This window comes from Hyperolius riggenbachi, chromosome 6 (genome assembly GCF_040937935.1).
Source record: "Hyperolius riggenbachi isolate aHypRig1 chromosome 6, aHypRig1.pri, whole genome shotgun sequence".
Classification (NCBI taxonomy): Eukaryota; Metazoa; Chordata; class Amphibia; order Anura; family Hyperoliidae; genus Hyperolius; species Hyperolius riggenbachi.
In genome coordinates, this window is record NC_090651.1 from 130,947,479 (window position 1) to 130,972,003 (window position 24,525).

General features: G+C 42.9%; 1 protein-coding gene across 2 annotated transcripts in view; it reads right to left on the reverse strand.

Annotated features, from left to right (window-relative positions):
* The window catches only part of LOC137521113 (putative dimethylaniline monooxygenase [N-oxide-forming] 6), a 57,001-nt gene that overhangs the window by 14,897 nt on the left and 17,579 nt on the right, over positions 1–24,525 (reverse strand). For both annotated transcript variants that reach the window (XM_068239924.1, XM_068239925.1), the window contains 4 exons: positions 17,767–17,955; positions 16,117–16,279; positions 11,105–11,247; positions 6,996–7,195 (listed from right to left, as the gene is read on the reverse strand). In XM_068239924.1, coding sequence (XP_068096025.1) covers positions 6,996–7,195; positions 11,105–11,247; positions 16,117–16,279; positions 17,767–17,955 — 695 coding nt within the window. The remainder of the gene's footprint in view (positions 1–6,995; positions 7,196–11,104; positions 11,248–16,116; positions 16,280–17,766; positions 17,956–24,525) is intronic.

Sequence of the window (24,525 nt, forward strand, 5' to 3'; positions counted from 1 at the left end):
ACTGATTGGCCAGGCAGCGCACGGGGTCTGGGGGGGGCCTCACGCCGCAGCGAGCGCCGCGTAATCGGTGCAGAGCGGCGGCGATCAGAGGGCAGACGCAGCTAGCAAAGTGCTAGCTGCGTGCTGCAAAAAAAAAATTATCAAAATCGGCCCTGCAGGGCCTGAGAAATCCCCCTGCGCGGCATAGCCCGTGCTCAGCATGGGCTTACCGCCAGGGAGGTTAAAGAGGTTCTGTGGTATTCTGAAAATCAAACAAGCTGACACTTACCTGGGGCTTCTATCGGCCCTCTGCAGCTGTAATGTCACGCGCCGTCCTCCTATTATGCTCCGTTCCCCGCCGCCACTCCCGGTTTAATATTCATCTAAAACAGATGAATAATGCTCACTCCCGCTCGCGTCATCGGGAGCTTACTGTGCAGGTGCAGTACGAAGTTTTCTTGTAATACGCCTGCACAGTAAGCTCCCGATTATAATCACTTGCGTGATTACACCGGGACCGGCGGCGGGGAACGGAGCATCTAAAGAGGACAGCTTTTTTCACTGTAGTAGTCCTTTAAAGCGGACCCAAACCAAACATTTTTTTTAATTAAAAATATTTAGTTGCACCACTCTGACACATACAAAGATAAATAAACACTCCTTCCAACCTATGATCATTTCAGTGCATGCTTTTCACCCTTCTCTTTGCATAACTAGGGTTATACTGGGGGCAGCCATTAGCAATTCCTCCATTGCCGGACACCATCTACTCCACCAGTTTGCCGGATTTTGTCCCGGCAATTTGAAAGGAAGGGAGTGGTTCCTCCAATAAATGTAAACTATTTTATATTAGTCAACATGCAGCTGAAAAAAGGCTGCTATTTATTATTATAATTTAGAAAATAGATTTTATTTCTGAAATCTTGTATTTTTAATTTGGGTCCACTTTTAACAGTTAAAATTTGGCAGTTGGAAAATGACAGTTTAAAAAAGACAGTTAGAAAATGGCAGTTGACATTTGGCAGTTGAAAAATGACAGTTGAACTGTCATTTTCCAACTGTCATTTTCCAACTGCCATTTTCCAACTGTCATTTTTCAACTGCCATTTTCAACTCATTTTCCTACTGTCATTTTCCAACTGCCATTTTCCAACTGTCATTTTCCAACTGCCATTTTCCAACTGTCATTTTCCAACTGCCATTTTCCAACTGTCATTTTCCAACTATCTTTTTCCAACTATCTTTTTCCAACTGTCATTTTCCAACTGCCATTTTCCAACTGTCATTTTCCAACTGTCTTTTTCCAACTGTCTTTTTCCAACTATCTTTTTCCAACTGCCATTTTCCAACTGTGATTTTCCAACTGTCCATCTAACTCCATCGTGAGAAGGTGGACTAGTCCAAAACCTGTTGGTTCTGTCTGCTTTTAAAGCAGAACTAAACTCAGAGCTTCCTCTCTGCTCTAAGGAGATAAGCAACAGCATAATAAATGTAAAGAAAAACATTTCTTTGTTACAACTTACAGAAATCTTACAAAAACCCTGCAGTGTTTACTTTTTGGTGTCCTAAGAGCACAAAAGGGTTAACCTACTGTGTTTACATATTAGCCCAAACTGTGGCACAGAGTGGCACACCTGACAACCCTAATTTACACTTGCTGATTACTTTCTGATAAGGCCTAATTAGATGGGCTAATCTCTCTAGACCATAACTTTGCACCTGTGGTACGCTGTCATTTTACAGCTGTCATTTTCCAACTGCCATTTTCCAACTGTCATTTTCCAACTGCCATTTTTCAGCTGCCATTTTCCAACTGTCATTTCCCAACTACCATTTTCCAACTGTCATTTTCCAACTGTCATTTTTCAACTGTCATTTTCCAACTGTCATTTTCCAACTGCCATTTTCCAACTGCCATTTTCCAACTGTCATTTTCCAACTGCCATTTTCCAACTGCCATTTTCCAACTGCCATTTTCCAACTGTCATTTTCCAACTGTCATTTTCCAACTGTCATTTTCCAACTGTCTTTTTCCAACTATCTTTTTCCAACTGTCATTTTCCAACTGCCATTTTCCAACTGCCATCTTCTAAATTTAATTTTCCAACTGCTATTTTCCAACTGTGATTTTCCAACTGCCATTTTCCAACTGCCCATCTAACTCCATCGTGAGGAGGTGGACTAGTCCAAAACCTGTTGGTTCTGTCTGCTTTTAAAGCAGAACTAAACTCAGAGCTTCCTCTCTGCTCTAAGGAGATAAGCAACAGCATAATAAATGTAAAGAAAAACATTTATTTGTTACAACTTACAGAAATCTTACAAAAACCCTGCAGTGTTTACTTTCTGGTGTCCTAAGAGCACAAAAGGGTTAACCTACTGTGTTTACATATTAGCCCAAACTATGGCACAGAGTGGCACACCTGACAACCCTAATTTACACTTGCTGTTTACTTTCTGATAAGGCCTAATTAGATGGGCTAGACCAGAACTTTGCACCTGTGGTACGCGTACCACCGGTGGTATTTTGCTGTTGGCCAGGTGGTACACTCCAGGTATGCCTGCCACTTTATTGTCCGCATGCCATTTGTCCTGGTCTTGTCCTGTCTCCACAAAGTTTGGCCCCCCTCCCTCGCTCCTTGCTGTGCTACTCTTCAGCATACTTCAGACCTCAGATCAGTGGGGGAGAGTGCCAACGGTGCACAGTGATGGCGCAGATACAGAAAGTGACATCACTGCTCACTTCCTGTATTTGAAGTATACACACCGTCACCGCGCACCGTTTGCCTAGCTGTCTCTTCACTGCGGCTGGCTTACCGATGATCTGAGGTGTGAACTATATCGCAGGGCAGCACAGCAGGGAGTGAGCAACCGTGAGCCGAACTTTGTGGGGAGTCACTGCCGAGCTCTCAGCTCTCTGGTGGTGGGACCAGGCTACCTATAATTAAGCGGGTGGGGGGGGGAGAGGAACTCGTTTACACTTCACACTCGTTTACACTTAATCAGTTGGTATGCGTTAGTGTGTGTTGGTATGCGTTAGTATGCGTATTTCCCATAGCTGTGCATTGGGAAAAAGCTTTCAGTTAAAACGCGTTAAGTGTGACAGGTGCCATTGGAAATCATGGCATTACTTTGAAAATCAGTTTTCTTTCAGTTATAACTGAGAGCAACTGATTAAGTGTTAAAGGGCCCTAAGGCTATCTATATTGGCACTCTACCTCTAGATTGCCAATACTGACAATATGTAGGCTAGCAATCTAATTGTAGTCTTTTTCCCTACCAATGCCTCCTACTTTTTCATTTCCAAATGCCTCTTTTTCTTTAAGTGTACCTGTTAGAAAGAAGTGCCCCGGGAGGTACTTACCTCAGGGAAGGGGAGGCCTTTGTATCCTAAAGAGGTTTCCCCCTTCCTCCTCAGCAGATGGGATCCAGTGCTGGGAGCCCCATAGTTCTCCTCATCGGTGTGTGCGCATGCGCAGTAGCTGCTCTCTGTTCAGGTTCCAGCAGAAACAGCCAAGCCCGATTGCATCCAATCTACTGTGTAGGCACACTGGTGGTAAAATTTTCAGGCAATAAAAGTGGTGCAATAGTGAAAAGGTTGAAAAGCCCTGCTTTAAAGGACTACTGTAGGGGGGGTAGGGGAAAAAGAGTTGAACTTACCCAGGGGTTCTAGAGGTCCCCTGCAGACGTCCTGTGTCCGAGCAGCCACTCACCAATGCTCCCGTCCCCGCCTCCATTCCACTTCTGGTATTTCTGACTTTAAAGTCGGAAGACCACTGTGCCTGCGCGAATGTGTCCTCGCTTTCGCTGACGTCCCAGGAGCATACTCTGCAGGCGCAGACCGTACTGGGCTTGCGCAGTATGCCCCCAGTGACGTCAGCAGAATCAAGGGCGCGGCTGTGCAGGTGCAGTGGTTTTCCGACTTTAAAGTCGGAAATTCCAGAAGTGAACCAGAGGCGGGGACAGGAGCATTGGTGAGTGGCTGCGCGGGCACAGGACGTCTGCGGGGGACTATTAGAAGCCCCTGGTAAGTTCAACTCTTTTTCCCCCTACAGTAGTCCTATAAGTTGGCTCATAATCCTCCCTAAAATAAAAACCTGTACCCCTCCCACATACACACACACATACGGTCTAGCAATCCCCACAAACTGAAGCTCCGGACACACGCTTGATCACCATTGTTTAAAAAAAAAAAAAGGAGCATTTCCTGATGGTAGCAACAAACAAGGTTAGAGACCGTTTACATTCAATAATGGCTCATGAAGGTCTGGCAATCAGATTGTTAGTGAAAGCACTAAGATGAGGACTGGGAAGTGCTTAACTAGCCACATGTTAGTTGTTTGTATCTAACAATAACAAATGATCGCTCCATTCAAATTATTAACACCAATTATTGGGCTTGATTCACTAAACCGTGATAACTCATATTACGGCTGTTTTCGTGCGCATTTTTGCGTTTGCGCATGATTGCGAATTTTCATGTAAAAACGCTACCATTTTCACGAAAATGCGCGCGAAAACGGCTGTGATATGAATTATCACGGTTTAGTGAATCAAGCCCATTGTCCGTACCCATCTGCCAGGACGGATTGGTCTACTTGGACAATAACTGATGCCTTTTACCATTGTTGGGACACTTTTTAAAATGATTCTCAGCTGGGACTTTTTTTTAATGATTCTTATTCCTCGCTCGTTTTGGATGACAGCAGTCCAGTGCTTACCGAGCTTAACTCTCCCAATGATAAATAAATAAAAAAATCTATGCCATATCCTTGCACACCTTTTCTAATGTAAACCCACCTCAATGTAAAGAAAACAACCCCCCCCCCCCTTCAGTTACCTGCTGCTTTGGCAATTCCGAGCAGTGGTGCTCATCCGGATTCCGAAACAACCCTCCCTTCAGTTACTTGCTGCGTTGGCAATTCCAAGCAGTGGTGCTCATCCAGATTCCCAATATCCTAACTACCCGGATAATCCGAACTTTTTCCACTATCCGACCTCGGATTCGGATTCCGGATACCTGGCCAAATCCAGAATGCGGTATCCAGATTTGCAGCAGTATCTGGATAGGAATTCTGATATCCGGTCGGATATCCGGATCCGGATACTGTAACTATGGAGATTATGTCCATGATGTCACTGAGCCAATCAGAGGGCTCCCAGCAAAATCCCTAGCAACCAATCACAGAAGGGAACCCCGGCCAGCCCCTCCTGACCTCATTGAGTCAATCAGAGGGCTCCCAGCCTAAGCCATAGCAGCCAATCACAGAAGGGAACCCTTGCCAGCCCCCCCTTTATATTAAGAAGGGGTGCCATGATGAGAAATCTCGTCCTTGCTTGTGACTGCTCACTGAGAGACATGCTCCAGTGCTGCTGGCCTAGCATGTGCTGTATACAGTGATAAACCTAAAGCTGTTCAGTCCAACCCCGATTTTAATAAAATACAAGTACCCCACATCATATGGCTGAAGCAAGCTGGCGCTGGCAGTGGTCAGACTCGGAGCACCATAACCCCCTCTGCCACTCCTGCCGACATTGAGGCCTGTTCAGGCAGCCAGTCCTCAGTGGCCTCCTCTGCTCCCTCCATCGCTCCCCGTGCAAGGAAAAACCGCCGCCAGACCCTGTTGGGCGAGTCTTTCCCTGTTGTTGGCAAGAGGTGGACATGAAGTGGCTGGGAATCACTATGCCTGCCTTACCACCCTTTACCACCCTTTACCACCACCACCACAACCTCCTGGCTCCTCCTGATTAACTATTACTAACTAAGCCGCTTGGTTCACAATTTTTTTACAGCCGTGGTACCACCAATGCTACGTGCCACGTACACGTGCCACGTGCCAGGTGCCACGTGCCACGTCCGGCATGCTTCTGGCACAAGTTACACCTGCTGCTGCTGCATTGCCCTGCTCCTGCTGCCTGTGCTGCTCCCACTGCCAGGGTGCCACAGGCCACTGATACCACCTATATTTAACCCAAAACACAATTGCTGCGTAATTTTTGGAGGTGTCCGGCCTGAAAACTGTCATGTCCCAGTTGTGCGGTTGGACTTTGGACACAATGTGGGCTGCACGACTGCTGTCTGGAACCTAGTCCTGATGTTAATTTTACAGCCATTTTTTTTGGGGGGGGGGATTTTACGTCCCCACATAATCAATTAGTGTTTTCCTTCAAAAAAACCATGATGCTACATGCCTCATTTACCCTAAAAAAAAAAAAAAAGTTTTAGTAGCAATTTAAAGGCCACTTCCGGTTTCCTATTCGGATATCCGAATCCGGGCGGATGTCTCGGATAATTGGTTGGGATATCCGATTCTATTCGGATATCAAAAAGTTCGGATTCGGATATCCGATTCAGATCCGGATATCTGGGTGTCCGAATCTGAATCAATTCGGATTTTGAAAAGGGGTATCCGAGCACCACTGATTCCGAGGTAGTTTTTGGTCCCACATTCAGAGAATGAATTAAATCACAACCAAAATGGATCCAGCACAAAAATAATTTAGCGATGACTTTTCAGCAGTCAAATCTGATGTAGGATCTTTATCCAGCTCTAAACACCCAGTCTCAGGGGACCTTTATAAGTGACACAGACTCAGTGTTAAGTCTACATAGAGTTCAAGCTTACATCAAGTTTCATTTATTTATTTATTTATTTGTTGTATTTATAAAGCGCCAACATATTACACAGCGCGTAATATGTAACACTTCAGTCACTTAAAAAATAAATAAAAGAATAAATATATTGTTCCTACCATATTCGTACTAGGGGCTTGATTCACTAAACCGTGCTAACTCATAGCACGGCCACGCAAATGTTTTTGCACGCGTTTAATTAGTGTTTTCGTGCTCAATCGCAAATTTTCACGGGAGAATTTGCGATTGCGCATGAAAATGCGTGAAAAAAAAACGCTGGCGCTGCGTTGCTATGAGTTAGCACGGTTTAGCGAATCAAGCCCATGATGTTAATATGCAATTACACAGCTTATTGACATTACTTAAACGGGAAGCAACAGCATACTTGTTCACTGGTACTAAGCCATAGTGGCTGTGGTTGAAGCGTTTTTCCATCATGCTTTCATAAAGCCAGTCAGAAAGCCATCTAGGTAATATTCTGTTCAGGAATGATTGGTAACGGGTCAAGTAGACCATATCCCAGGGGTAGCCATTGTCCCATACACGACTCATGATCCAGGATCCACTTCTGGTGCTGAGAATAACCTGAAAAATAACCATGGATGTCTTATGTGGATCATGTATAAGTTTTTTTGCTTTCATTCTTCTCCAGAAGATTGCATTCAAAATGTACCCATTAACTGTTATTCCTGCATTTTCTTTAATTTAAACTGTTGTTGTTTAAATATGCATGTGTAAGTTACTGTGTGTGCTTCTGTGTGTGTATATGAATGCACATATGCTCATGTATGTCTTTACATGTACGTCTATACATGTATGTGTAGTGTGTGTGTGTGTGTGTGTGTGTGTGTGTGTGTGTGTGTGTGTGTGTGTGTGTGTGTGTGTGTGTGTGTGTGTGTATGTGTGTGTGTATGTGTGTGCGCGCGCGCGCGCGTGCGCGTGTGTGTGTGTTTGTATACATACAGTACATATAAATTTGTTTATATTTATGATAAAAACATAAGGCTATGAACCATGTGAGGCTTATTCAGATATTTCTAATGCAAACTACAGCTCCCTCAGGTGTAAATGAAGATATTTTTTTAAGCTTTCTGTGGTTTTCTATAGACTCTCTCTGCAGATATGTGTCATATGCATTTGTGCTTTCATCAACATTCTTTGTTCACCTATCACTACCCCTGTTTACACCCCACCCACGGTAGAATGCTCAAATCTATACACCAAACACTGAAGAATACCCATATCACCACTCCTAATATTAATCCCTCTCTCAATGCCAAAAAAAACCCTTGGGGTCAGCTAGATTATGGCCAAACCCCATTCCAATCCCCTGACACTGGAGTACAATCCCTGCTAATATCTGAGTTTGGCGACTGTAACCAAACTCATAAAACTCATAACCAATCTGTGTGCTGATATCTGAGTTCAGCTACGGTGTAGCTAAACTCCTAACTGATCTGTACACTCGACTATATCATAGCCAAGAGCCTGCGTCCAAAATTAGCATCCGTTGCCCCCTAGCCATTCATTTGCTATGCAATCTATCGAGGCACCAAATAGTGACTTGGGCTTCATCTGCTGTATCTTTTCTACATCTCTTTTTGTCCTTTCACTGTTCTTCAATGCCCCATCAATCCATCACCCAATGGGCCCTATAAAGTGATAAAATTCTCAATTGAAGTGAGGTTTAACTCCTGACATTGCACACAAGTACAAATTTGATTGCCGGTGTTTCACTTCCATTGCACTGATGAATTAAACAAATTGCTCAAGCATTGTGAGGTAAAGCCAGGCAATTTGTGAGATCTTATGTTGTGGAGCTGTCTTCAGCACCACACACTGTTATTCAGACACACACACACACACACACACACACACACACACACACACACACACACACACACACACACACACACACACACACACACACACACACACACACACACACACACACACACACACACACACACACACACACACCAGGATTCTTTAACCACTTATCCATCCCACATGTTGACTGCTATGGCCAGAATGGCTTAGTCAGACTGTGTGGGGCTCCACCATAGTAGCCCAAAAGGTTCATGAGATGAAAGGAACTCTGCAGGAAAGAAGCAGAAATCCTTCCCCTCTGCTGCAAGATTCCAAATGATGTCACGGACAAGGGGCTCATCCCCACCTCATGCCCAAGGAGGTGGGCGTGGGTCTTCCAGAGGGAATTTATGGCAGAATCTGGGACCCCCTTTAATATTCAGTAGGATTCTACTTTTTTCCATCTGTGTTCTTCCTTTTTTTTCTCCTGTAACTTTCTTTCTTCTGACCTTTAGTATACTTGTTCTTGCTTGTGACATTTACATCTGTGTATTCCTTTCTTCTTTTTCACCTCTGCACCTCTGTGGAACCCCTTACACTGCCGGGCCATCCCTTGCACTGTTGCTCCGTGCTGCTCCACTGCTACCGGCTGCAGTTCCGTTGACACCATTCTTCTGATCCCTACCGCGCATAAGATGTGATCTAATACAACTAGCACTGCTGTAGCTGCAAGTTTTGCACTGCTCAACAACGTTATACAGCTAATTCAGCTGTGCACTTGTACCATGCCCAATCTTGACTCTCTGTTCTACCATAACTCTATCAATCTACCAGCCTTTCAAGACCAATGTTCAATCAACAGCATAAATAAATATCGAATTGTTATCGTTAGATTTGATCTTGTTATCAAATCTAATATCTAATCTATTAAAAACATCAACTGGTCTCTACACCGCGTACGTACGAAAAGGGCGTCGGGAAAAAAGGGCGCGTGGTATAAACGATAAATGGAAATATCGTTTATAGAAATTATTGTGTAGAATTTCGTTTATAAATAGTGTTTTAAGAATTTATAAATCACTAAATAATGTGTATGAGATCGGCAATTCTTAAAACGTTAATCTTCCCTGTTTGTAAAGTGAAACTTATATTTTCGTTTATTAAAAACCCTCCCTGTACCTATCCCTAACCCCTAGACCCCCTGTTGGTGCCTAAACCTAAGACCCCCCTGTTGGTGCCTAAACTTAAGACCCCCCTGTTGGTGCCTAAACCTAAGACCCCCCTGTTGGTGCCTAAACCTAAGACCCCCCTGTTGGTGCCTAAACCTAAGACCCCCCTGTTGGTGCCTAAACCTAAGACCCCCCTGTTGGTGCCTAAACCTAAGACCCCCCTGTTGGTGCCTAAACCTAAGACCCCCCTGTTGGTGCCTAAACCTAAGACCCCCCTGTTGGTGCCTAAACCTAAGACCCCCCAGTTGGTGCCTAAACCTAAGACCCCCCTGTTGGTGCCTAAACCTAAAACCCCCTATGGATAATAATATTTTACAGACATTAATAAATAAAAAATGTAAAGAAAAAAAATGTAAATTATTTTTTTGGGTGGATAATAATGTGTTAGAAATGTTTTAGAAATAGTGATTTATTATCTTCATAAACGTTATTCGTCACTGGCTCATTTTGTAAACTTAAATCATCACAAACATAGTTATAAATCCTTAAAAATCTCCGGGCGCCGTTATAAATCCTTAAAAATCTCCGGCGCCTTATTTTCCCCGTTCAGCGCCCATTAAACGATATTTATAATGGAAGTGAATGGGGCGCCCTTTTTGTCCACTTGTCTCATGCGCCCAAATCTACTGCTTCCCTCTACACCTACCTTTAGCTCTAAATTCCAACAATTACCGTATTTTTGATCACTATGCATTGCAGGGCTGACAGCCAATCCTGATTGGCTGCCAGCCCTGCAATGCATAGTGATTGGATTTCTTGGTCCCACCCGCAGAGGTATCGCGGCCAATAGGCAGGGAGAGCGCACTACACCGGGAAGTAACGAGGAGATAGGATATGCAGCGCGCCGGGGCTGTTTTCGACAGCGTTACACTGCACCGGCTGAAGACCGAAGAGAAGATGGAGGACGCGACAGCTAGATAGGTAATTAACAGCTTCTGCTGCGCTCTGCATTAGCTATCTCTGCCACGCGGATTGTGCTGTGGGCTATATACTATTATCGGTGCTCTGCATTAGCTATCTCTGCCACGGGGATTGTGCGGTGGGCTATATACTATTATCGGCAATTATCAGCATTATAATCACGCATTGGCTACGCACAGATCGCTGCTGCGGGGATTGTAGGGGGGGAACGAGTATCAGTATTAACTATTATTGAAGATGGACTCGCTCTGACTGCACTAGGCTTGGGGCATTGCTGGGAGAAAGTATTTGCCGTATATGGTTAGAATGCATCACCGCGGCACCATATATATGTGGTCCAAATTTTGTACATTCGGACCATAAGACGCACTGACTTTTCCCCCCCACTTTTTGGGAAGAAAAATCCGAAAAATACGGTAACACTTTTACAGAACAATTTTCGTAATTCATATAGGGTTTTCTTTAAATTCAGATTACAATATTCTAGGTTTTGTATACGGAATCATTACTTAGTAGAAAGCATCAGGATCTTTACCTTTTCAGCTTTTCGTGCTAATTCCACAGCAATGTCCGCTCCTGTATTGCCCAAACCAACTACGAGCACACGTTTTCCAACATATTGCTCAGGATACTTATAATCTCTGTTGTGCATATACTGGCCTTTGAACGTCTCAATACCTAAACATATAAAACATCACAGGAAATAATACAATTTATTTTAATCTAATTTGGGTGCAAAATGCAAACTCAACATACTGTATATGCATCATAGTATACAAGCAGCCAGGAGCGTAACTACAGGGGAGCAGCCCCTGCGACCGCAAGGGGGCCTGGAGATTTACGGGGCCCTCAACCAGTGGCGCCCCTACTGTAGGGCACAGGGAGGCGTGGCGCACCGGGTGTCAGACACCCAGGGGGGTGTCGCCACGAACCCCCACAGCAGCACAGCAGGAGGGGGAAGCAGGGCTGGAAGGAGGGGCTGTGGAGGCAGCGGTGGGGAAAGGGGACATATCCCCCCCTCCCTCACCTGGGACCCCTCCTTCTGCCTCTCTCTCCCCCTCCAGAATAGCAGAGACAAGTGCGGGGTGGCCGGAGGCGTATGGACAATTACTCACCTGATTTCCGCGTTCCAAGCGTGGAGCGCAGCGTCATGACGTCACAGGTCTCCGTCTTCAATGCCGCCCCCTGTGCTTTCTGATTAGCGGAAGCACAGTGGGCGGCATTGGAGGCGGAGACCTGTAATGTCATGACGCTTGGATCGCGGAGATTAGGTGAGTAATGCTCTGTACGCCTCCGGCCGCCCCGCACTTGTCGCCGTATTCTGGAGGGGGAGAGAGAGGCAGAAGAAGGGGTCCCAGGTGGGGGAGGGATATGTCCCCCCTCCCCACCACTGCCTCCACAGCCCCTCCTTCTAGCCCTGCTTCCCCCTCATGGGGCACCTACACTGGGGGCAACTATACTAGCTTACTGGGGGCAACTATACTAGCTTACTAGGGGCAACTATACTAGCTTACTGGGGGCAACTATACTAACTTACTGGGGGCAACTAAGCTATACTGGGGGCAACTATACTGGCTGGGGCAACTATACTAGCTATACTGGCTGGGGAAACTATACTGGGGGCAGCTATCCTGGCTGGGGGCAACTATACTAGCTTTACTGGCTGGGGGCAACTATACTAGCTTTACTGGCTGGGGGCAATTATACTAGCTATACTGTCTGGGGGCAACTATACTAGCTATACTGGCTGGGGGCGACCATACTAGCTATACTGGGGCAACTATACTAACTATACTGGGGCAACTATACTAACTTCATTGGGGGCAACTAGCTTCACTGGGGGCAACTATACTAGCTACACTGGGGGCAACTGTACTAGCTATACTGGGGGCAACTATACTAGCTATACTGGGGCAACTATATTATCTACACTAAGGGCAACTATACTAGCTATATTGGGGGCAACTATACTAGCTATACTGGGGCAATGGTAGTGCCATTCTCCAAGCACCCCTAAAGCACCCCCCAGCGTGAACTGACTTTCGGCGTCTAATAGACACCACGTCAGTTCACTGACAGCAGCAGCCCACAGCTGCGGCAGAGCAGGGCTACAGTAAAATGGCGTCTGAAGCCCTGGAGACTTTGAGTCTGCAGTGCAGGGCTTCGGGCTCCATTTTCCCATAGCCCTGCTCTAAGTGTGGGAGTTTCAGTTGCTGGCTGGCTGCAGAGGATTGTGGGAGCTGCACCGGACGGAGGCCGGGACAGGAGGTCTGCTGCTGCTTCAGGTGAGTAAATGTTTTTTTAATTTATATTAGCAGGTGTATCGACTGTTCTGGCCAGGTCTGCTACATGATTGAAGTGTTTTCTGGCCAGGTCGGCCACATGATTGCATTTATTTTCTGGTCAAATCTTCCACATAATTGCATGTATTTTCTGGTCAAATCTTTCACATGCTTGCATGTATTTTCTGGCCAGGTCTGCTACATGATTGAAGTGTTTTCTGGCCACGTCTGCCACATGATTGCATGTTTTTCTGGTCAAATCTTCCACATGATTGCATGTATTTTCTGGTCAAATCTGCCGACATGATTGCATGTATTTTCTGGTCAAATCTGCCGACATGATTGCATGTATATTCTGGCCAGGTCTGCTACATGATTGAAGTGTTTTCTGGCCAGGTTTGCTACGTGATTGCATGCTTTTTCTGGTCATGTCTGCTACATGATTGAAGTGGTTTCTAGCCAGGTCTGCCACGATTGCATGTATTTTCTGGTCAAATCTTCCACATGATTGCATGTATTTTCTGGGCAAATCTGCCGCCATGATTGCATGTATTTTCTGGGCAAATCTACTCACATTACGTGTATTTTCTTGAGAAAACCTGCACAATTATGTGAATTTTCTGGGAAAAGGCTCACCAAAACTTGGGCCCACTGTCTTTGCGTTGCACTTTTAAAGGGAACCCGAGGTGAGAATAATATTGAGGCTGCCATATTTATCTCCTTTTAAGCAATGCCAGTTGCCTGGCTGCCGTGCTGGTCCTCTGCCTCTAATTCTTTCAACCATAGATCCTGAACAAGCATGCAGCAGGTCAGGGGTTTCTGACAATATTGTCAGAACTGACGAGATTAGTTGCATGCTTGTTTCTGGTGTAATTCAGTTCACTACTGCAGCCAAATAGATCGACAGGGCTCCCTATTGTTTAAAAGAAAAAAAAAAAATATGTCAGCCTCCATATCACTCTCATCCCGGGTTCACTTTAAATAAGTTAGCTCCGCCCTCATCTGGTCATGGCCATGCCCATTTTTCACCGCAGCGCGCTTCGCGCTCCACAGGTTATAGCCACACCCATTTTTTTTTAGGGGGGTGTCTTTTAATACCCAGCACCGGGTGTCAAATGCCCTAGGTACGCCACTGCCCTCAACTACTACTTCACTCCCGCTGGTCCATCCTTCAGATAAGGTGTTTTTGTAGCTACACTTGGTATGGGTGTGAAGATTTATGACCCTGGCAAGATGGGCCCCCAGGCTCTGAGGGTTACAAAGGGTGTGTACAGTGGGGGGCACCAAAGTTTTGCTGGGTGACCCAATGATTTTGTAGTTCAAAAGACCAAAACTTAGGTGAAGGCAATGGCTAAATGGGCAAATGACTAAACCAGATTGGCTATAACAAATTAATAACCTATAACCAGCATGCACCAAACCAACAATAATTAATGGTAAAAACAATAATAAAAATGATTGGCTTTTGGGTGCATGTTGGTATAAAACATATATACTTTTTAGATCACTCTAAAAAACATGTAATCCAAAACATGACACTACATAACCCCACAATTATATCAGCGGAGGGGAACAAATGCAGTGTGGCTGCAGTCTGCACAGTTTGTAATTGCAGTCAAAGTCTATAGTTCCATGTAAGTATGCAAACAAATTGCATGCAACTAAAGTCCATCCGGCTGCACCATGGAGGGTATACAGAATCTAGTACTAAAGATGTGATATCCAGTTCACCATATTAAATGGTTACTTGTGCTGCTAATGGTCATATAGCAATGAAAAACAATCCCAATTGCAGATAGGTCCCCTATGAATGCTAATAGTCGCTCCTTAGATAGAAAGCATTCTGCGTGTCCTGCACTTCAAATATATCCACATATATACACCTCAGTAGGTCAGACAGTAAGATCCCAGTCGAAGATCCACACCTTCAAACAGTAGTTTGTATAACTGGTCAATGGCCAGGGGTCAAGCCAATAACTCAATTGAGACACACATGCAAACAGTTCATCGTTAGTGTGAATGGGAGCAGCTAAATCGATGATGCAGCAGACATATTGGATGGAAGATGGGTATAGTTACCACTCCAGCAGCATTCCAGGTAGGATGGCGCACATTGGATAGAATTGCCGCAATGTATAGCAAGTCCTACGGTAGTGTGGGTTAGGGGCACCCACTAATCAAAATGTTTCGCTGTTACTAACGGCCTCATCAGGAAATCGGTACCCCCTCACAAAGTTTGTCTCCACATATGCCGATATAGAACGCCACGTATCAGTTGGGCCGTCCCTCCGCCCTCAAGCCACCCTTTGAAGGGGTGGACCATGTGGGTCGGTATCATTTAGGGGCTGAGAACTAAACTGGCAGGCTCCAAGTTCCCTGTGGAGTACCAGCCTGCATGGAGACAAATGGGGTTATCAATGTTTGAGGGTCTCTATGCTGTCTGTTTTTCAGTTATTGTTAATGAAAATATGTACACTAATTTTAAATTTAAACGCATTATCATTTGACATGGATAAAAACGAATATATTAAATGATAGAAAAGTGAATGAGCTCAAAACGTATATGCAGCATGGGGTATAAAAAGCACTTTTTTGTAGACAAATGTTAAATGCTACCCTCTTAACAAAGCAAAGTGCCCACATCTGGTGAATATGTCAAGTATTTGGACATCTTCTTGCTTGGTGGGGTGTCTGGTGATGAAAGATAATAAAGCCTGGACAATGAGCAATGGGGTCTTCTAGGACATCATTTTCTATTGGCTATAAGCATAATTAAACCAGGGGACACCAAACACACATACAATAACTCTACCGCTAAAATATATTAAAATATCATGGACATAATACATTAAATGTTAGGAGGGCTTGCAATGAAGGATGTATCACTCTAAAACTACCACTACCACTGTACCATTTTAAAACTACTTTCCATGATTTAAAAGTCTCCTTACCTCCCAGGCACTGAAGGGGGCCAATAACATAAGAATGAGACACATCTAAACACATCTCCAAAATATGACCTCTAGTAGTTAAAGGATTAGGGGACAATTTTTGATGAGCAAAGAAGCCAGCAGCTCTATGCTGAGGGAACAAAAGATCTGAGTCAATTTCAGAGAGGCCATCGCCCCTAGGGGCCATCAAGTTGTTGTTGCAGGCACCTGAGACAATTTTAAAGGGCAAAACTTTCCTGTTCTTTTCTCAACTTATACAACATACAGTTTATGATTACATTTTTGATTTGGGTGAAATGCAGATTATGTCGTACCGGGAAATGAATGTAGAGGAAGATTTGGATAAACATGGTGACCACTGCAAATCAGTACAGCATCATAGATGGTTGACTGCTGTTTCCCTTCATACTCAGTGACAACATTCCATTTTCCAGTTACAGCAAAGTCTGAACACTTCTGTATGCTGACCACAGATGTCTGAATTTAATTAAAAAAGAAAGAAAGAAAAAAACTTTGTTAATGCTTAAAGTATGATTCAAGCCCTACTAAACCAAAAAAAAAAAAAAGCCAAAGAGCTGGCTTTGTGCTAATAGGGACGGTCAGGCAATTTCAGAATACTGATTTCCGAGTTTCTGATTAGAAATTGGCTTTCCACAATAGTGATCAGAAATCGACCACGAAAATCAGAATTCCATAGAAATGCTGCATTACCACAACTCTGAAATTTTAGCCCATATACAGAACTTAGAAGCATTGGACCATTCACAAAATGACGAATTTTTCCACGGAAATTGGAATGCTGCAGAAATTTTAGACTAATCACAAGAATCGGATATTACAGAGTCTTTTCGAGTCTTGTGATTAGCCTAAAACTTCCGTAGTGTTCTGATTTCCATGGTAAACCTCTGCATTCTCTAACTGGTCCAATGCTACAGAGTATTTCCGAATTGGGAGTCTTGTGATTTGCCTAAAATCAGAAATTTTAGACCAAACTCTTGTGATTAGTCTAAAATTTCTGTGGTATTTTGATTTCCACTGTAAACTTTTGTATTTTCTAATTGGTCCAATACTTCTGACTCTGAAGTATTTGGGCAATCAGAGAATTCCTTAGTGTATCAAAGATGTCCGTATAATAGTGGACATCCGCAAAATATACCAGATTCCACACAAAAAATCATTTTTTTTCAAATGGCGTAACTTTATTAACAAAAATGGCAAAACCCCCCCCAAAAAACAGAATCATAATTTCCTTGAAATTGTAAATCAGGATTTCCAACCTCTCTAAGCAGCACAGAGGAGGTGGGCAGGGTCAGTTCAGTGTTTACAGTGAAAGACTAGCAATGCCACTTCCTAGCTCTTCCTGAATACCGCCTATGGGTGATGATGGGGTAGAAGGATAGAGGGACAAGTTTGGACAGTTTACAGACTGCTATTCAGCCTTTGCCAAGATGCATCTGACATTCACACAAGTTTTGTAAATGCTGGAAACCAGATTTCACAAAAATAAATAAAAACATGGAAAAACAACTTATTTGCAATGTGCACAACTTTGTGCGTTGCAAATTCAGATACTGTATATTCCAAGCATTGGGGTGCATTCTCTTGCCTAGCATGCGGTATCCTGGCAACATATGCGCTACTAATTGCGCAGCATGTGCAACTCAACCGTTGAAATACACACCTGAACTACTATAGGCTTTTAAATATACCAAAACTGAGCACAATTTCACAGGTGAACAGGAGGCAGATCCACCAGCAACATGACAAAGCCTTGCTTGGTATAAAGTCTCTTACCAGAATAGCAAACATGACATTTTTTTCATCACCCACATTTTTTAATTGAAAATTTTAGATTTTTGACTGGATGTTGGTATCTTTCTACCTTTGCTTATCATAATAAGATTGCACACTGCACCTAATGCAGCCACAATTCACGCACATTTTTGCATTGTAAAAATACTTACATTAAACTTGATGTGGCTCAGCAGATCAAAATGCTTGGCATATAGTTTTAAATATTCCAGGAACACTTTATTGTGCATAAAGTTGGGGTACTCATCAGGTATAGGGAAGTCTGGGTAACACATCATTTCCTTGCAAGCATTGGTGAAAACAGAACGGTAAATACTGGCTCTTCCCTCTTCCGCTTGTTCCTATAAAAAAGAGCAATGTCTGCTTTATTGTATCAAGTGCACCAAAATAAATGTAATCTTCGGCCAACTAATAATAATATAATTCAGTTATATCTCTGTTTACTAAACAGCAGTAATGTATTTTTATATACATCATCTATTGAATCTGTTCTCTGAGATCCTTGCAGCCCTCATATTAGCATACTTAGAAGTATCTAAATGTTATTTTTACCTTTTTATTTTTAGCTAAACAAAGTGGAATGCGAATATTTTCAGGATTTTGCTGTATAAAACGTTGGTTGTTACAATAAAAAAGGTCAGTTAAACATATCATATAAGAGACACACACAGTGATATTTGAGAAGTGAAATTAAGTTTATTGGATTTACAGAAAGTGTGCAATGATTGTTTTAATAAAATTAGGCAGGTGCATAAATTTGGGCACTGTTGTAATTGTATTGATTACAAAACCTTTAGAACAAATTATTGGAACTCAAATTGGCTTAGTAAGCTCAGTGACCCCTGACCTACATACACAGGTGAATCCAATTATGAGAAAGAGTATTTAAGGGGGTTAATTGCAAGTTTCTCTCCTCTTTTAAGTTTCTCTGAAGAGTAGCAACATGGGGATCTCAAAACAACTCTCACATGACCTGAAGATAAAGATTTTACACCATCATGGTTTAGGGGAAGAATACAGAAAGCTGTTTGAGATTTCAGCTATCTGTTTCCACAGTTAGGAACATACTGAGGAAATGGAAGACCACAGGCTCAGTTCAAATTAAGGCTCAAATTGGCAGATCAAGAAAAATCTTGGATAAACAGAAGCGACGAATGGTGAGAACAGTCAGAGTCAACCCACAGACCAGCACCAAAGACCTACAACATCATCTTGCTGCAGATGGAGTCACTGTGTATCGTTCAACCATTCGGTGCACTTTACACAAGGAGATGCTGTGTGTGAGAGTGATGCAGAGGACGCCTTTTCTCTGCCCACAGCACAAACAGAGCCTCTTGAGGTATGCTAAAGCACATTTGGACAAGCCAGCTTCATTTTGGAATAAGATGCTGTTCACTGATGAAACTAAAATTAACTTATTTGGGCATAACAAGTGGTGTTATGCATGGAGGAAAAATAACACAGCATTCCAAGAAAAATACCTGCTACCTACAGTAAAATATGGTGGTGGTTCCATCATGCTGTGGGGATGTGTGGCCAGTGCAGGGACTGGGAATCTTGTCAAAGTTAAGGGACATATGGATTCCACTCAGTATCAGCAGATTCTGGAGACCAATGTCCAGGAATCAGTGACAAAGCTGAAGCTGCCCCAGGGCTGGATCTTTCAACAAGACAACAACCCTAAACACTGCTCAAAATCCACCAAGGCATTCATGCAGAGGAACAAGTACAACATTCTTGAATGGCCATCTCAGTCCCCAGACCTGAATATAATTGAAAATCTGTGGTGTGTGTTAAAGAGACCTGTCCCTGCTCAGAAGCCATCAGATCTGAATGAACTAGAGATGTTTTGTGAAAAGAAATGGTCCAAAATACCTTCAATCAGAATTCAGATTCTCATTGGAACCTACAGGAAGTGTTTAGAGGCTGTTTCTGTAAAAGGAGGATCTACTAAATATTGATTTCATTTATTTATTGTGGTGCCTGCCTAAATGTGTTTAAACAATTATTGCACACTTTCTGTAAATCCAATAAACTTCATTACACTTCTCAAATATCACTGTGTGTGTCTCCGAGATGATATCTGTAACTGACATTTTTTATCATAACAACCAACGATTTATACAGGAAAATCATGAAAATTAACAAGGTTGCCCAAACTTTTGCATCCCACTGTATGTTCTAGAAAAGGTTAAAAAAATATAAGTTTCCATGCATAAAAATGCCTCTTTTTATAGAATCAGGCCATGTGCTGGGATTACTAAATTACCCATAATATGCTGGTTAACTGAAACAAACCATGTTATTTGCTGAAGAAAGGAAATTATGGAAGCAGACGATAATGGTGAATAGCCCGGCTGGAAACTTGGAAACTATTGTCAAATTCCTGCTATTCTTGTATATTTCTTATATTTGTTGGTGCCTCTGTTACATCATTTGTATTACCCCTCTTCTTCCAATTCAACTCCCAATCAAGTTCTAGCAATTATGTCATGCAGGGGCTCCCAACTGGATCTTCATAATGTTCTAGAGGTAGGCCACCATGTCATTTCTGCAGCCTAGCCTCCTTCTTTCAATGCTGTGAGTGGGGTGGCATGGGCTGAGTGCCACTAACACCCTTTTGCCATAGCCCATAAGAGGAGTGGTGTGGCTGTTACAGCCACTGACCTCCAAAAGCAATATATCAGTCAGTCTCTGCATGTGTCATCCCAGGAGGTGTGACAATGTGGCATTTGTGCAAGAGTTACTTGAATTATTTGCAGTTGGGTATAAAAGGAAGGCATACTCTGTACGGCACAAATGGAGGTAAAGTGGTTCCAAGTGGCTTCCTTGATTATGGTTGTGCAGCCACTTGGTGGGGTTTTAAATGTCTTTTGAAAATTTGGACCTAATGTAGGTGAGTATTTGGGAAGTATATGGCCTAGATATTATTGGATGAGATATTATACCAAACTTGCTAGAGATAAGCGCTGACTAGTTCTGAAATTACTCACCTTGCATGGACTGGTCTCGTGTGGCTTTGCTTTGCCTCGTTATATGTACATCACTGCTGCCTAGTATCAACCATTGCCTTTCCCTGCGATTGGGGGACTCACAGCTCACATCAGTGTATGGAGGATCTAACCACCTGTGTTTATTCTGGTTATATGAAAGATGCTGTTGGCTACAGATGGTTGCAATAAGGAACTTTGCTTTATCATTGTGCTATTCCAGCATGATATGATGAACTGAGATTACGTCCTATTTGACAAATACAGGATTGGAGATCTTAGATCCATGCTTTACATGATACCACAAGCTGCCATTTCAGGATCACTACAGGCTTTCTAGCTTTATGCTTAAGCTTTTGCCAGTACATCAGTCCATATATGTCGCATGGTTTTGTTGCTCAGCCATTACATTGAACTGCCTTTAATCATCTAATGAGTTTTTTGGGGACTGCAGCCCCTTATTGATCTAGTGGAGATTACATGCCCAGTTCTGGGGAGGTTTTATATTTTAGGATGTGTTAGGGGGGTTTATGTCTCACTGTATAGTCCTTATATGTTTTTCTACCATTTTATAATAAAGTTTATATATAATAATTTTTCATGCACCCAAGAGCCAATTCTCTTCTTTATTGCTTTTCTAGTTCTTAAATTAGGCAATGGGAGCATTGCCTAATCCAATTCAATTTAAACACCCCCCCCCCCCCCCCAGGCATTAGAGAAATCGCTTGGGCAATATAATTGCCAAGCGAGATCTTTACACCATATCCAACTGCACTTTGCATGCTGCCGGGAAGTAATGCTTTCTATCAGACATGAGCATTAGCTTAGACCCGTAAAAAGCATTGGACCAATGGGGGGCTCCGGCAGGAGCTTCAAAGATGCTTTGCTGGGCCTCTGCAAGAATTACGATGATGGGGCTTGCCTCGCTGTGGTGGGAGTTTGGTGGAGATGCAGGTAAATTTGCCAGGGTGCCTGCCTCAGCTACGGGAGGTCAGAGGGGTTCAGCACTGTGTGGACAGGCCAAGGGGGAGCTCTGGGGGTCTCCTTACTAAATGAGACCACCACAGAAGAATGGCAGGGGATGTTCGATGGGTACGTGCGCATGCCCTGGGGGAGCAAGACTGCAGAGCCGTGGTGAAGAAGGACAGGACCACAGCACAAAACCTTGCACCCCATAGCCCTGGATATGAGCTTTCGCCTAAGTAATTCTCCCTAATGAGATAAGTACCTCTAATTTGCAAACTACTTATCACCACAAATAGGATAAGGCCCTTTGTCTCAATCTTCCACCTAACATTACCTGGTTTAGATATCTGAGACCTGAACACGTGGGTTTTATTGCTCCACTTAAAGAGACACTGAAGCGAAAAATAAAAATTATGATATAATAATTTGTATGCGTAGTACAGCTAAGAAATAAAACATTAGGAGCAGAGACATAAGTCAAATATTGTTTCCAGTACGGAAGAGTTAAACACTCCAGTTGTTATCTATGCAAAAGAGCCATTGAGCTCCACGACTTTCAAAGTCGCAGAGAGCTCTATCTTCTAAAGCTTATCTCACGTGTCAAAAACTGCAGATGGAAGGCAGCACCGATTAGCCAACTGTTGGAGCGTGCCCTGGTCCAAAACCCCAGTGCCTCCTGGGGAGTACCAAGTCCACAAAACAAAAAGAGGACCGGCACCGCTCAAATGTATTAAAGCTCTTTATTGAAGTGAAAATGCCTTTTCACTTCAATAAAGAGCTTTACTACATTTGAGCGGTGCCGGTCCTCTTTTTGTTTTGTGTATCTCAAGTGTCAGTCATTGTATTTTCTTTTTCTCTGCAGAGGACAGGTCAAAAGTTTGCTAGCCTGTTCTGTAAAATCATTTAGCATGCTGAGTAGTGTGTAAACTGCAAATATTAGAGAATGATGCAATGTTATGAAAAAAACTATATATCTGAAAATAAAAATATGAGAATATTTTCCTTGCTTCTAATGTTCTTGTAATTATCCGTAGTACATATACAATTCATTATATCATTATATATATATATTATTTTTTTTGCTTCAGTGTCTCTTTAACGTTATTTGTGACCACAAAGCTGCTCAGGAAATAACCCATGGAGGTGGGTTTTTGCATTCTGGCCTCTGGGATAAAACTTGAGAGTAACCTTACCTGGAGGATGTCAGCGTTGATTTAACAGCAGAGTGGGACCACCAGAAGTATTGCTGGTGGTAAAAAAAAACTCTACTGAGATCTGATCTAATGTTCAGTGGGACACGGTGGTGGCAAATGATGGATAGGATGATTAATGATTAATATCCAGTAGACATTGATCATTTACCACATACCACATATAACATTCTCAGCATAACCCTCAGCTAGGGTCAAATGGCCACTTCCATAATGAAAAAAAAAAGATCTTGAAGAGTTTTCAGTTATGGAATGTTGTACACAATTCACATGCCTGACAAAGACGAGTGGATATTTTCCTTTTTGGTGTAGGCCAGGCCCCACAGCCAGGATCATGTTTGAATTGTAAATCTTGGAAGTTCACACTAATAGACATTAGACCAGTGAAAGCTGAGATCAAACCTGATACCTAATACATCTTTAGAAATGTCTGCACAGACACCTGTGTACGCATTTACCTGTTCATTGTCTCATTCATGCGTGTTTCTATCTTATGTTTCATCAAGATATCTGATAGCACAGATTTTCTATGTATTCATTTATTTCAAGTGCACAAGAACAATTTAATTGCAATCATATACTCCATTCAGCAAACCTCAAACTTAAGTTTAATTGTCATGGTTACTTACAATATAGGCTGAGGGCAAAGGAAATTATTTACACCTGAAATTACTTTTGAATTAAATGATATCCAAACTGGGCAGATAATCATCTAATTTCATTTGGGAAAATATGGGACACATCTTTGTACTTAACAAATATTGAACATAATGTCTTGCCTTAAACGGAACCCGAGGTGAGAGTGGCGTGAGGGCTGCCATATTTATTTCCTTTTAAAAAATACCAATTGCCTGGCAGACCTCCTGATTCTGTGTCTCTATTTTTAGCTAAAAACCCTGATTAAGCATATGCAGATCAGGTACTCTGACTCAGATGACTCAGGTTTTACTGGATTAGCCATATGCTTGTTCCAGGGTATTGACTCAGACACTGCATATGCCAGAAGATCAACATGGCTTTCAGGCAACTGGCATTGTTTACAAGGAAAAAAATATGACAGCCTCCATATCACTCTCTCCTCGGGTGTCCTTTAACTAGTAGACTACTTCTTAGTTACACCTGGCAGGTTTGGGGGTAATATCTCCTGATAAACTCACAGGGAGTGAAAGTAAATTGAAGTTCTTACAGCAGGAGGAGCAGCCCCAGCAGTGCTCTCTTACCACTGATAGGATTGACAGGCACAAATGACTGTGGGATGGGAGGGACATACTGTATCACAAGGTACAAGGTACCATGTGACCCTCGCAATGTAAAATGTTCTCCACTTATTAATACACGTCAAAAAAATATTGATGTATAATAGTGGGTTAAATGATTCTCCTTCTAAACATTTTGAGAATTTTAGCAGCAACTTAGATGTTCCAGCTCTGTTTCTGTCTTATTAGGGATGTTCACAATATAAAACTAACGAAGACGAACCCAGTGGAAAAAGTGACACTTGAAGTGCAAGTCCATTGTATGAACACTGTGCAGCCCAGGTAAGGCAATTAAGATTGGAATTTCTGTGATGCAAAAATGCTTTAGGAGAACTAAAATAAACCTGCTGTATCTCTGTTAACATCATGGCATTGCTGCCAGAAGATATAGTTTGCCAAACCCGAGTCATCAACAAAAGCAAAAAGAGGCTTGGCGACTGGCGAGCTGCCGTTTCTAGTCAATGCAGCCATGCATAAATGAAGCTTAA